This window comes from Vigna umbellata, chromosome 5 (assembly GCF_029865625.1).
Source record: "Vigna umbellata cultivar VRB3 chromosome 5, Vumbellata_1.0, whole genome shotgun sequence".
Lineage (NCBI taxonomy): Eukaryota > Viridiplantae > Streptophyta > Magnoliopsida > Fabales > Fabaceae > Vigna > Vigna umbellata.
In genome coordinates, this window is record NC_142169.1 from 7,479,405 (window position 1) to 7,494,306 (window position 14,902).

The 14,902-nt window shown below is 28.0% G+C and overlaps 1 protein-coding gene across 1 annotated transcript; it reads right to left on the reverse strand.

Annotated features, from left to right (window-relative positions):
* Positions 1-816: 816 nt before the first annotated feature.
* LOC124848339 (uncharacterized) lies at positions 817-3,828 on the reverse strand. The gene is made up of 4 exons (XM_047325990.2): positions 3,455-3,828; positions 2,499-2,560; positions 2,272-2,376; positions 817-1,092 (listed from the first exon to the last, which is right to left on the reverse strand). The coding sequence occupies exons 1-4, from the start codon at positions 3,681-3,683 to the stop codon at positions 955-957; spliced, it is 534 nt and encodes a 177-aa protein (XP_047181946.1). The 5' UTR covers positions 3,684-3,828; the 3' UTR covers positions 817-954.
* Positions 3,829-14,902: the final 11,074 nt, after the last annotated feature.

A 14,902-nucleotide genomic window follows, 5' to 3' on the forward strand; every position in this document is an offset into this window, starting at 1 on the left:
TTCTCTCCTCAATGAGAAACTTTTAAGTTTTCATACACCTTCATTTCTATTTGGTTTGGTGTATATAATTAATACGAAAGGTGACTCATTTTATTGGATTTATGGAAATCTTTTTTATGCATATTAAAATGTAGGCTTAAGTCTCTTTTATACATTTTATATTTAAAATTTAGTTTTCCCACTGTATTCATCATTAATCATTTTTATCTTTTATCACAAAATTTATAACCTATACCAAATTACTTTAATAATTTCTTAAAAGAAATTTATGTTTCTAATGTGTTATTTTAAGAACTCCTTTTAATTTTTTTCATCACTTAAAAACTAATTATCATCATACACAATTATTAAAATAATAATTATAATAATTTATATTCAACAGTTAATTACGCTACCCAAATCAATATTTATTTAATTTAACCAATTTATTTTATTATTCACAAATAAAAAATTAAAAGTATATTAAACATTTTCTATTATATATTTTAATTTTTAAATTTCTTCTTCCCATCCTTTGTTAATTTATTTTGCAAAAAATAAAAGTAAATTAAACTAGAATACAGTCTCTGAGGAAATTAATTCCCAATTGCGGCTAAGTATATTTTTTCATGATCTTATTTTAAGTTCAAAACAATTTATAACTATTTTTTTCCCTCAGCCTCGTATAACTATTGAAAGAAAAAACATTTCCCCAGAAAATTTAAGCAAATCGAAACACCCTTGAACCAAAAAACATGCATATTCACCAAAAAAGAAGAAAACTAACATCATGCAGTGGAAAATGTTTGCAATGACTGTGCTAAAGACTATATAATATGATCTAGAAATGGAAAATGTCATTCACATAAATGTTGACAATCCATCCATCAAATTTAAAACTCAATAGAAAAATACTTACACTGAACTAATGTATATGCAGAATTTTAGAGCTTCACAATACCTTAACTGATGCTGCTACTTGTATTTTTCCATTATCTTTCTAGCTTCTTCCACTGGATCATCCATAGGCGTGGAGGTAGTTTCTTGGTTCCTTCTAGGTCCTTGATCTTTATTGAATGCTAGGTATGCAAAGTATGAAAGTCCTATAGTGGCCTACAAAAAAGTAATTCAAATCTAAAGCTTAGAACCATCACCAAAATTTAGGATACATTCAGAGTTTTTAATTTTGTGAAAACACATTCAGCTTAAGAGACAATTTCAAGGGGAACAATCATCCCTTTTTCTCTGTAATGTTCGCTTCAAATACCTTGGTATGGCTTGTATTTAATTGTCAAAACTGCTATCCATAAACAAAATAACATATAGACTTTTGATACCATCAGAAGAGAACCATGTACTCAACCAAAATGGTGAAAATGGTGAATGATGGTGTACTGATGACAACATTTTTTTTTTCTGGAAGACAAGACAAGAAAAATAAAACCTCAATTTGCCACTTGTATGGCATGGCTGAATAATGCAAGCTGCACAAATTGATAGATATCATTTTATCCGGAAACATATATAGCTGTACAAAATTGCACATGCAACTACAAGAGTTCGGCTGCTTACTATTTAAACATTTTTTTTTCAATAGTTATTTATAGCTAGCTACCTATGTAATGGATGAGAATTGTTGAAAGTATAGTGACAAAATAGGTCATTAATTGTTGACTCCTATGCCGTAACTTGAGGGAGATTATTGAAGGTATGACTTAAAAAGATAACACATTGAAGATTGATTATCACTTTGACAAAAGGAAAGTGATGTCTGGGAAATATTTTCTAGCTTTGTCATTTTTTAATTTTTTCAGTTGGCTTCATGATCACTAAGTCTCTCAATTTTTTATTTTATTTTTGTGTTGATGGCATTTGTAGCAAGCTTATTATACATATGCTATAGTTTGAGGGAGATTGTAAGAGAGATAATTTAATTAGGTTAGACTATGACTTGATTACATTTCATAGGAAGATATGATATTATTTAATAGGGAAATCTCAGAGTAGTATCATCCTCTCTTACAGTTTTGCCAGTGATCCTTTCATCATAATTGATAACCTCACCCAAAATTCTTAGACTATAAAACAGGATTTTGGTAATGCTGAACCATGGAATTGATATTGTGAAGTGTCAGTCTGTTTGTTTATGAATATTTAAGCAGCAGTAGTAAGCAAAAAATGACTTCACCAACATGCATGAGCATGACAACTGATTTCATGCTAAGAATCTTTATTATAAAATAAAATAATAATCTTCAATTTTAATTCAATAAGGAAAACAAGATGACTTACCAATATAAAGAAAGCCGTAGAGAGGAATGCCTTGAGTACAAAAAGTGTAACACTTAGAGCCACAATTGTTACTGAAATCCTAGCTATTGGCCTTGGAACAGAATTCTAGCATCAGAATAGAGAAGAAAATAAGAGAAACATAAAAATCAGTATTTTTAACAAATTTGAGAGAATGGCTTGAATATATATAACAGTAATGTAATGTTTGAAGGAAAATTCTGACTTACAGGAACCAGATTAGTCCCTGCCTCAATTCCATCCCTTCCAACTTTCCATGCATTCTGCAGAACTATTGCATAATCACAGTAACAATTGAAACAAAAGAGAAATGATCAGACATCTTAGAAGAAAGTAGGCAAAATAAATTGACCAGAATTGAAACAAAACAGCCCAGCCATTCAAAAGGGCAAAATAACAAGATACTCTAGACATGGAACAATTCATAACAAAATGCTGTTTTCCTTTCAATAAAGATGACACATTAGTTGTTCATCAACTTAAGACCATTTGCCAGCATCATGTTGAGACCTCATGAAATTACAAAAGGGCAATCAATTACCAGGTTTAATCAATAACAGTTGCTATCATAGAAGGATCATGTCATCCACTTAGTCACATATGTAGGAAAACTATGTGAAAAATCTCAGTAATAAGTTTTGAATTTTGAGCTACACCACTTTAGGGAAATTTGGCATGTCATATGGAGGCAATGCATCCTTTCAAGAAACCACAATGCTGTTATAAGGTAACCAGCTTTCTATATCCCAATAACACTTTGTCATTGTTATGCATATGCTTGACATTGGAAGATAGAGTATAACATCATAGATGAAATTTAAACCAAAACACCTATTTGTTGTTAAAATAGCTGCAACGAACAAAATAATCTGAAGATTATATTGATAGATGTTACTCAAATTTTAACCAGAAATTGGCAAAGGGGAAAAATCATATGCATTAGCAAACTCATTTAGTATGCCGTTTGACTAAACAATTATCTCATTTTCAATATTTCTAACTTCAATAATAACACATTCTTCACTGACATGACATCCAACAATCATCTCTCTATCCACGAAACTTTCTGCTAAAAACGAAACCCCTAAACCTAACTTAAAAATCACCACCCTTCACCTTTTCTAAACATATCCAAAATAATTCAATAAAAAACAATGGAGCCAACCTTTAAGAAAATTTGATTGTGCTGCGAAAACTACAAAAGTGGGACGAGGCTTCTGAGTTCTTGAACTCTTGAGATGAGTGCTTGAGAGGAAAGGTTGCTTCTTTAACCTCAAAAGGGGATTGCGTAACTGAAACTGATGATGGGTAGGAACCAAGGTTTGGTTTTGGCGGCAATTCGGAAAACCAGAAGTCACAGAACAAAAATTGCGAACAACACAGGAAGCAGACATTTTATTCACTCTGAAATATATTAACTGTGAAAAAATTAATTACTTAAATTGGTTTCAATAAAAAAAAAGTTGTGGTTTGTTTCAGGTACACATTGTGGAAGAAGGAGGAGTCAGTGCAAATTGAATCGAGATTTTGCAACAAAGTAGAAGAAAGAATACGGTAGCATTGTAGTCCTTTGTTCTCAGCCTCACAAAGTTGGGCCCATAAGGTAGTCTTGAAGCCCAAACATTTGCCTGCTTTTCATGAGTGAATGAAAACTGAAAGGTTGTTTCGCTATGCATTTCCAAGGTTTCATATGTATCTAAAATTTTTTGAAATTTTAAAATATGATTAATTTTTAATAAAATCAGAATAATTTTTTGACCAAGATTTTTTGACCCAGATTTTCAATTTCCATTAAAAATATTGTTTTTATAATTTTAAGATATATAATTATTTTTTAATGAAATATTAAGATTTTATAAATATATAAATATTTAAATTAATTATAATTAAATAATCTTTTTCGTAAATATTTAATATTTATCTTTAATTATTTTAATAAATTAATAATACTTAACACGACCTTAAAAAAATATTTAAAAATTTTCATACTGTTTTTAAATAAACTTATAATTTAAAATAAATTTATTTTTTCAAAATTAAATTAGTTCATACAAATTACCTAATTAAACATTTAGAAATAATATAATAAATATTTTAAAATATTCTAATAAATATTTACAAATAATATAATTAAAAAAATTATCAAAAACATTGTATCAGATATGGAAATTTAAAAGGAGAAACATTAGATCTTGAATCCGATTAAGGGAGAATCGAATTTCGAGATCCGATGTTTCTCCTTTAGGATATCCATATCGGATATAGTGTTTTTGATAATATATGTCTTTCGTTTATGAACATTAAACATACATTTTATTAGTTTCATTTGTCATTTAATTTTTTAATTTTCCGATATAAATGAAAATAATAAGCACAACACAAATGTTAACTTTAATATATGATAATAAAGTCATAAATGAATAATAATAATAATAATAATCAATAATATATTTATTATAATATTGTTCATCAAACCTCATTAATTAGATGACAAATATGAAATTTGGAGATGTAGGGTGAAACCCTTGAAGGTGTAAGGTAAAACATATAAAATCTAAAATCTAAAACATCTAATATATATATATATATATATATATATATATATATATATATATATATATATATATATGGGGTTTGCTAATGCGGGTATGCCTGTTTTTCAGTTGGTACATTTTAGCAATGTGTACCGGGTTTTAGTAGACAAAAATATCGTTATATATTATGGATTCCAAGTTTTAAGGTTAAGGGTATTTTAATAATTTTCATTTTCAAAACTAAAAAAAAAGAAAGAAACCCCCCAAACCCTTACTCACATTTCTCATTCCTCTCAACCCTTTCTCTTTCCTCTTTCTCACTCCAGTCTTCTCTCTGTCATCCCTAGCCCAAATTGAAAAAATCAGAAACACTTGTCGTTAAATAATCTTACAAAAAAATGATTTTATATTGAGTTTTCATCTTATAATTTTTGTCTTATATAATTTTATCCAATTTTCACAAGCAGAATTGGTAATTGACCTGGAAAAAAATCAGACATACTCGCTGTTAAACAATTTCTTACAAAAAAATGATTTTATAATGAGTTTTTATTTTATAATTTTTGTCTTATCTAATTTTCACAAGCATCATGACATAAAAGGAATTGGTAATTGGCCTGGAAAAAAAATCAGAATCACTCAGTTGTTAAACAATTTCTTACAAAAAATGACTTTATAATGAGAGTTTTCATTTTATAATTTTTGTCGTATATAATTTTATCTAATTTTCACAAGCATAATGACATTCGAAAGAATTGGTAATTGGACTGAAGGGTTATTTTAGAGATGATGATTCAACATATGCAGATGATGAAATTAGAGAGGTTAGTGAAGATTGTAAAATTAAAGAGATCTTGAATGAACCTTTGCCTGGAGGTGAATATGTCAATGACTCAACTCTTTACAAAGGCAAATTTTTTAAAGGCAAGTGTTTCTGAGAGAGGTGAGTAAGGGTTTGGGGGATTTCTTTTTTTTTTTTAAGTTTTGAAAATGAAAATTATTAAAATACCCTTAACCTTGAAACTTAGAATCCATGATATATAAGGGTATTTTTGTCTACTAAAATCTGGTACACATTGCTAAAATGTACCAACTGAAAAACAGACGTACGCGCGTTAGCAAACCCATATATATATATATATATATATATATATATATATATATATATATATATATATATATCCTATTTAAAAATCATAAATATATATCGAAGCAATTATCTTATAGTCACATTCCTTTAATTTTTTAATACACGTTTATATATGCTAAGTCTTTAAGAAAATAATAATCACATCTTATATGTAGCTTTTAAAAGGTATTTACCTTTTTTATATTTTAAATAAAATAACAATTATTTTTCTTATGTTTTAATAAAATAATTTTCATCTTCACTATTTCATTTTAAAATAACATATTAATAAATAGTTAAATAGAAGTTAATAAAATATAAATATTACACATCTTTATAAAAATTGAAGTATTTTATAAAAGTTAGATATTTTATATTATTATATATTTATAGTTAGTTGTTTTTGTTTTGGACTTAATCTATATTTTCTTTTTATAAACAAAGTATTCAATGTGTATTTTCTATATAAGGGAGATTAATCTATACATAATTTTTCACTACATTCAATATGGTATCTATAGTCTAAGGTTCTTTTGAAAACTTTTTGTCGTTCCTCTCCATTCTACACAGTTAGAGTTGTTGTTACTGTCACTGTTGTCAAAGCTTTAGTTTTGATTGACGACCACACGGTTCATTGTAAGTCACCATAACCAGAGTCCATACACGCTCCTACGTGCTGGTTAAAGTTTTCAATCATCGTCTTTTCCAACCATGCGTGTGTCATCTTCTCTGACTCTAATCATCGTTGTTGGACCTCTTTGGATCTAGCTTTGTTACCTTGTTTGGAGAACATTGGACTTTTAGAGTTTCTCTCGCTCTCCTATTCATATATAGCTTCTTTCGTTGTTGTCTCTTTGTCATGACCCATCCATATATACTAATTATGTCAATATGCATTTGTCTATTGGTAAGTTTGATGATTCTAATTATATGACTTGGGTATTAAACATTAAACTTTGGCTTAAGAGTCAGGTGGATGTTGATTATATTACTAAAAAAGTTACTAGTATTGCTTCAATTGAGGTTTCCCGTTGGAAGAAAATTGACACTTAGTTATGTATCGTTCTCAAGGATACTCTTCACTCTTTTCTAAAACAAACATACTCTAAAGTTTGGGAAGAATCTAAATTATTATACACCAATGATACTCAACGTTTTTATGATGTTTGTAATGATCTTTTCAATGTTGTTGCTTCTCGACATGAGGACTGTATGACTGATTATATGGGTAAGATTCATGATTTTTTAATGAATTTAATGAGTTATTGCCTTTTGTCGTTACTCTTGCCCAAGAAATAGAGTAATGGTTAAAGTTTTTGGTTCACAGAATTTAATGAGTTATTGCCTTTTTACACAGACTTACTGATAAATATTTCCATGTTCGTGATCAGATTTTTGGTTCACTTATTGTACCCAATTTCGCTTCTACTTTCCACTCTTTTATGCGTACCAAGTACACCCATTAATGATACACCTACTTCTATGGATTATTAATCTATAATAGCATCTCAATGTGATGATTGTAATCGTTCTCAAAAGCCCAGAAAAGGATGTTACAAGTGTGTCCATTGTGGCAAGTTAGGTTATAAGATTGACAAGTGTTATGCACCACATGAACTTCCTCCTCAAAACTGTTGTTATTGTTCAAATTGATCCTCCTTCACAATCACCTCCTATGAATCCTCCTTCATCTTATATCACCGATAAATCTATTATTATTAGTAACTTTCTCAAATGGTATGATGATCTACAACCTTTTAATTCCAATGCCTCTATAACACGCACATGCACATCAATTGTTGGTTTGACTCAATCTTCTTCTCTTGGTCCTTGGATTCTCGACTTAGGAGCCACATATCACATTATTGGTAACAAATCTTTGTTTTCCTTTTTATGCTTTCTTGATAATTTACCTTCTGTAACAATGATTGATGAATCTAGGGTTTTAGCTCGTGGTATTGAGACTATTAACCTTTTTTCTTTTTTATCCATTGATAGTGTTCTTTATGTCCTTATGCCTCCTTTTAACTTATTATTCATTAGTCGTCTAACATGTAATCTTGATTGTATTATTTCTTTTACCAAATATTTTGTTTGTTTACAAGGTTTGAGTTTAAAATAGGTGATTGGCACTATATGTGAGTCTCATAGTCTTTATCATCTTCGTTCTTCTACACATGTTGGCACAATTATGGAATCTCCCCTTCTTCATCCTCGATTAGGTCATTACAATCTTGTTATCTTGCAACAACTTGTTCCTAACTTATCCAAGTTAGCCAGTTTGGAGAGTCATGTCAATTAAGCATAGTCATATTTTCCTTGGTTCACTCTAACATTTGGGGACCTAGTCGTGTTAAGTCAAATTTAAGTTTTCAATATTATGTTACTTTTATTATGAGTATTCCAGGTGTACTTGGTTGTTTTTAATTAAAAATTGTTTTAAATTATTTATATATTTCAATATTTTTTTAATGAAATTAAAACTCAATTTGATGTCTTTGTTAAACTTTACAAAGTGATAGTGGTCGTAAATATCTTTTCCATTTTTTAAAACAATTATGGCTTCTCACGACATTCACCATCAAACTTCATGTGCTTATACACTTCAACAAATGGGGTAGGTGAATGCAAAAATATACATCTTATTGAAACAACTCACACTTTTTTAATTCATAGTGAGGTTCCTCAATAATTTTGGGGTGATTTTATTTTTACTGCATGTTATCTCATCAATCACATGCTCTCTTCGGTTTTAAATGCCTCATTTTATTTCCTCATGACACTCTTCATCCCTTGCTTAAAAGTTTTTGGGTCCACATGTCTTGCTCATAATTTTAGTCATGGTCTTGATAAGTTATCTCATCGATCTCACAAATGTGTGTTTTTAGGATTTACTATATCACAAAAAGGATACAAGTGTTTTTCTCCTTCTCTTAAGTGTTATTTTGTTTCTGCAACTATCATTTTCAATGAGTCTTCTCCTCCTCCTTCTTCTAATATGTTTCTGTCTAATATAGTCAATATTCCTAGTATAATTCATATTCTTGTTATTTGGGCTCCTTAAGTTGTGCCTAGTCCACTATGAGATTCTTTTCCTCCACCACTTCAAGTTTATAGTCACAAACATCGTCTTCAATAACCATCAAGTGACTCAATTCAAGTGCCAATTATTGTGTCTCATATAGCCCAAAAAACTAAGTTTGGCCTCCCAATGGCCCTTTGTAAAGGCATATGTTCTCTACATTATATTTCTTTAAGTTATCATAGATTATCTTCACATTTGTATATCTGTCTTTCATCTATTTCTTTAATGAACATTCCAAAATATGTTAGTGATGCCTTAGCCCATCCTAGTTGGCGTCACGACATGCTTGATGAACTAAGTGTTCTAAAAAATAGTGAAACTTTTGAGCTTGTCCCACTACTATTTGATAAATTTGTTGCTAGTTTCATGTGGGTTTTTGCTAACAAAGTTGGTCTTAATGGTACTATCGATGGCCTCAAAGCTCATCTTGTGGCCAAAGGTTACACACAAATTTTTGGGTTGGATTATGGTAATACTTTTCTCCAATGGCATCTCCCAAATATGGGAAAAACATATTTATCACCATTTTTATACCAAAGATCTTGGAAAAATCAAATATTTTTTTGGTATTTAGGTGAAAAAAAATCCAATGATGGTATTGTTATATCTCAAAGGAAGTATGCATTGGATATTTTGGAAGAAACTTGGCTGATGAATTCAAAATTTGTTAACACACTTACGAATCCTAATAGAAAAAATCTATAGAATCAAGATGATCATATGTTAAATCCTGAGCAGTATAGAAGATTAGTTGAGAAATTGAATTATCTTACAATTACTCATTTTAACATTTCCTTTACAGTCAGTGTGGTAAGGTAAGCGAATTTTGTAATTTCCCATGTGAAGATCATTGGAATGCAGACATTTGTATATTAAAGTACATTAAATGATCTCTTGGTGTTATATAGTTCCAATAACCATACACGAGTTATTTGTTATTCAGTTGCTGATTGGGTAGGATCTCCTCTTGGTATAAGCTCTACTTTCGAATATGGTGTCTCCATTGGTGGTAACTTGATTTCTTGAAAAGACAAGAAACAAGGTATTCTGGCAAGATCTAGTGCAAAAGTAGAATATATAGCTATGACCTCAACCACTTGTGAGCTTGTTTGACTTAAGCAATTGCTTAAAGAGTTACAATTTGGATATGTCACTCAAATGACACTTATATGTGACAATCATATTGCTATTAATATTAGTTCTAATATTGTATTTCATTAGATGATAAAACACGTTGAAATTGATTGTCATTTTATTCGAGAAAAAAATGCATCTAGTGATATTAAGACTGAGTTCATTAGCTCAAGTGATCAACTAATAGATATTTATACTAAGTTTGTAGGGGATCAACAACGGATTATATTTGTAACAAGTTTAGTAGATACAATTTATATAGACTAGCTTGAGGGAGTGTTAAATATCTTATATTTATTACTTATCTTTTGTTACTTTATTATTATTATTTAGTTTGTATTTTGGAGTTAACTCATATTTCTTTCATTATAAATAAAGTACCTTATATGTATTTTTTATACAAGGAAGATTAATATTATATATAATTTTTTATTATATTTAATAAAAATATAAAAGTTATATTTTTGGAAAATGTTATTTTATAATATAATAAAAATAGTTGTAAAATATATGATTAGGTTTTTCAATACATTATTATATTTAAAGATGATTTTCATACAAATATAAATATGTTTTTAAAAACATACAAGCATAAATATAAATCAATAATAAAATAAAAAGTATGAATGTCATATAGTTAATGAAATAAGGGGTGAGGATATTTATTTTAGAACTGGAAACAAATAAAAATATCCTTTTAGAACGGGTAGATATAATATTTTTATAGTTAAATTATTTAATTTTTATTTATGAAATTCTTAATTTTAAATGTAAATGTAATTTTCAAAACTGAGAATTGAAAATAGAGATGTTGCTAGTGTTATTGACTATATATTGTTTGAAGTCCCATGTCAATTAGAGATAGAGTCAAATTATTATAATATATAAGTGTGATGCAAACCTGACCTTACAAACAAGCCAGTTTTGTGAGGTTGAGTTAGGCTTAAATTCACTTCTTAATATGATATCAGAGTCATGGTTGGAGTCTTTCCTAGCGAGATCTATGTGGGCATTCTGTTACACTTGTTGTCAGCCCATTATCGGACCATCCATTAATTCTACTCTCATCTTACAAACCGATTTTGTGGGATTATGTTAGGCTTAAAGTCCACTTCTTAACATATATAAACCCAATAATTATTCACATATATGAAGAATTGAAATAAAAAAGTAGTTTTATTTTTTAAAATCTAAAATAAAATATTATATAAATTATGTTTCAAAGTACATTAATTGTCTTGTATAATAGGTTACTAAGTGACAATTGAATCGTAAAGTCTGGGCTACTATATTATTAAGTAAAATATTTAAACTATTTGCTATGACTTTTATTTTAGTGGGATCGTATTCGATTCAGTAATTGATACTAGAACCAAGGTGACTCCATAAAGTGTGTTGAATCACAATTGAAGAGTTCAATTCCTAATGACAAATATTCAATCCAACAAACTAGAGTATATGTTCCTTATTAAATTATATGTACTTTTAAAGGAAAAAAAAATTCTCGACCATGTAAAACATGAGTTTATTTAAAGATAAATTTTAAATGGATAAAAAACAGAATGTTTATAAATAGAGGATGAAAGCTTATTTTTCATTTAATCGGTTATTTTATTTTTCTAAAACTCTTTTCTCTAAACTCTTTGTAAGTTAAAGAAGAATTTGACTATTATTGTTTTGTTGGTTACATTTAAGGAGACCATTAGATAAGGAGTAAAATAGACCGACCAAAGTTAAGTTTTGTTAAATGGTTCAATCCATACTAATGAATTTACTCTATTTCTTCTCCTCTTTGAATGTTTGGTAAATGAGAGATTATTTTGGTTTAGGAATTGATTGTTGGGGCTTTATTGAATTTTGGAAAGTATCAAGAAAAGTTTAAGCTTGTAGGCCATTACATTCAAATGGGAGAAGTTAATGATTATATAGATTAAAGTATGAGATGGTGAGAAGCTAAAAAAAATTTACATGTGTACATCAAGCTTGGTAACATATGCTTATACTAACTTGACACATGAAATCAAAATCAATGTTCAGATGACATTTTTTATGTGACAATTGCTTTGTATATTAGAAATGTGACTAAAATTTAATATCTTATAACACAATAATTCAATTGACATTATTTATCAAGAATATTGTTAAGGAATACTTTAAAATCTTGTTGACAATACAACCATGTAATTTATGATGTACAATGTTAATATTTAAGATGAAATGTGATACATACATACATGTGTTTCATATCATGTACTCAATGTTTAAAATTAAATTAGTACATCCTTACAATTTGGAGTGACTTGTTATAATCATACATGTTATGTTACAAGAGTTAGCAATAGACTTACCTAAAAAAGTGGAACAATATTTTAATCCTTTATATTTTATTTATATTCGAGGTAACATTAATTATTTTAAAAAGTTAGATGAATCACTATTGATACTTGTGTTACTATAATTTTGTTTTGTTTAATAATAAATGTTGGATCTAAGAATTGATACCATAACCAAAATTTTGTTGGAGAACCTATATCTTTTATCATAGAACATACTTGCTTTGATTAAAAAAGTATTATAATACTCAAACTTTGGTTTACAAATTCTAAGAGGTAAATCCCTACTTGTAGTTTGACTAATCTCGTTGATGAATAGAATTATAAGCATAATGAAATAATGTTTTCATTGACAAAAAGATATATGTAAAAGAGTTTGAGAATAAAAATGAAATTGTTATAATTAATATTTGTGTGATGGTGTTTTTGAGAATCTGAATGGGAGAGACACAACCACTCTAAGATGTAAATGATGCATTGATAATTTGAAGTTGAAGAAGTGAAGTCAACATCATGTGTTAATGAGAAGGGTGGAATGAACAGTGAATGTTGGAAAATTGCCTCTGAAATCAAAGCATGAAAGGGTAACAACTGAAAAGACACTTCTAAACTCATCATGGGTAACTAACACATACTCACCGGTTCTCTGGCTTTTTTACCATCTAACCATTAAATGAAAAAGTAATCATAAGATAAATCAAATACATTTCCATTTATTTTATGTATATTATAATAATATAATAATTATAAAAAGTAATTTTTTACTTTATAAAAATAAAAAAAATAGTATCAAATGAATACAAACCATTTATATGTGTTAAACTATTATGTTAAGTGAAAAAATATTACTTTTTACACTCCATCAAATTTCTTCCTTCACTCTATTACAATTACCTAAATAAAATCCTCTGTTTTAAGTATATACCCACTCTTGATTTTTTAATATTTTTTAAAATATACTGATTTTAATAAATTAATATTTTTTAATATGTTTTAATATATTAGATTTAGTATATATTAATGTATTTTAAAGACAGAGCAAATAAATAACATTCAAAACTCAGTAGAAAACCCTAATTCGTATCATATATTGAAAATCATTATATTTCTAGTATACTCTTACTCTTCTACCTCACTAGCTAGAGAAGATAGTTTTCATCTCTAATTATCTTATATAAAAAAAATATCTATACCCTAAAAAGTAGAGTCATATGGCCACTATTGCCTATAATAATTATTCTGATCTTGTTGACTGTGTTGAGAGGTTATGGTTCTTTGTTTGAGAATCAAACATTGATGATTAGGTTAAAAGGTGAAGAGGTGAGAGCAATGCATGTCCAAATCTACCTTAAAAATGTCACCTAGAAAAGTGGATTCCCTTATGAATGCCACTGCCAGTTATCAACAACACTCATATGCTTGCAATTATTGGAAACAAAAGGGCACAAAGGAAATTTTTAAAATAATTTCAATCACAAACTGTCAGCATATATATATATTTAGGTCTCATAAAAAAAATGGAACCAGGTTGAAGATAATGTTTGTCCTAAGTTGAAAACTATTCTCATAGTGTAATAATTGGAGTGGAAGTAATAAAATTGAACTGTCACTATCCAAACTTCGGATTTTTTTTTCATTTAATTTTTTTGTACATTTTTGTGGTACAAATTGTGTTATGATTTGAAGATATTTGTCTTTTTTTAATAAATCTAGTTCTAAGCAAAAATAAATTTACGATGAGTGGTCATATCAAGACCAAGACTTCAAAGAAAAGAAAATTAATTATTAGGTGATCTTAAAATAATGCCATCTAGATTAATTACAATATGGTCCACAATTACATATATTGTAATTCTTCTTATGTTACATACCCTTTCGTTTCCATTCTAAATGTCATATTAATTTTACAAAAAATTAACTATTTTTTAGTTATACATCTTATTTTAATTATATAGGAGAAAGGACAATCAGTAATGATAAAAAAATATATAATGACATGCAAATATATATTGAAATAAAAAGACTGAAAAGAAGTATGTTAATCACTTAAAATTATACTAAAAATAGAAAATTAAATAACTTTCTTAGTTAGGGTGAAAAATATCCTTCAACTCCTAAAACAAAGGAATAAAAGGAATATATGGGATGTTGTTTAAGAAAAACACATTATCTACAATATATTATTATCTTCATTTTCTAAATAGGTAACTCATTGAGATTATATTATAAATAAAGTATTAAACAGTTTCTTTAGTTTTTGATGAAAAAAAAGTTGATATTATAAAGAAATAGAGTAAATAATTAAACTCAAATAATATATGGTTTCATCATGTAGCAGTAGCATTTTTTTATGTTGACGAAGATGCTTGAAAAGCAATTGTAATAATCTGGAAAATGC

What these genes read in the sequence shown, in the direction of transcription:
- LOC124848339 (XM_047325990.2), bottom strand. Translation starts at nt 3,683, where the DNA reads ATGTCTGCTTCCTGTGTTGTTCGCAATTTTTGTTCTGTGACTTCTGGT. An exon ending in ACAATCAAATTTTCTTAAAG is followed by an intron (nt 2,561 to 3,454) that starts GTTGGCTCCATT and finishes ATTATGCAATAG; the next exon opens with TTCTGCAGAATGCATGGAAA. An exon ending in CTACGGCTTTCTTTATATTG is followed by an intron (nt 1,093 to 2,271) that starts GTAAGTCATCTT and finishes ACTTTTTTGTAG; the next exon opens with GCCACTATAGGACTTTCATA.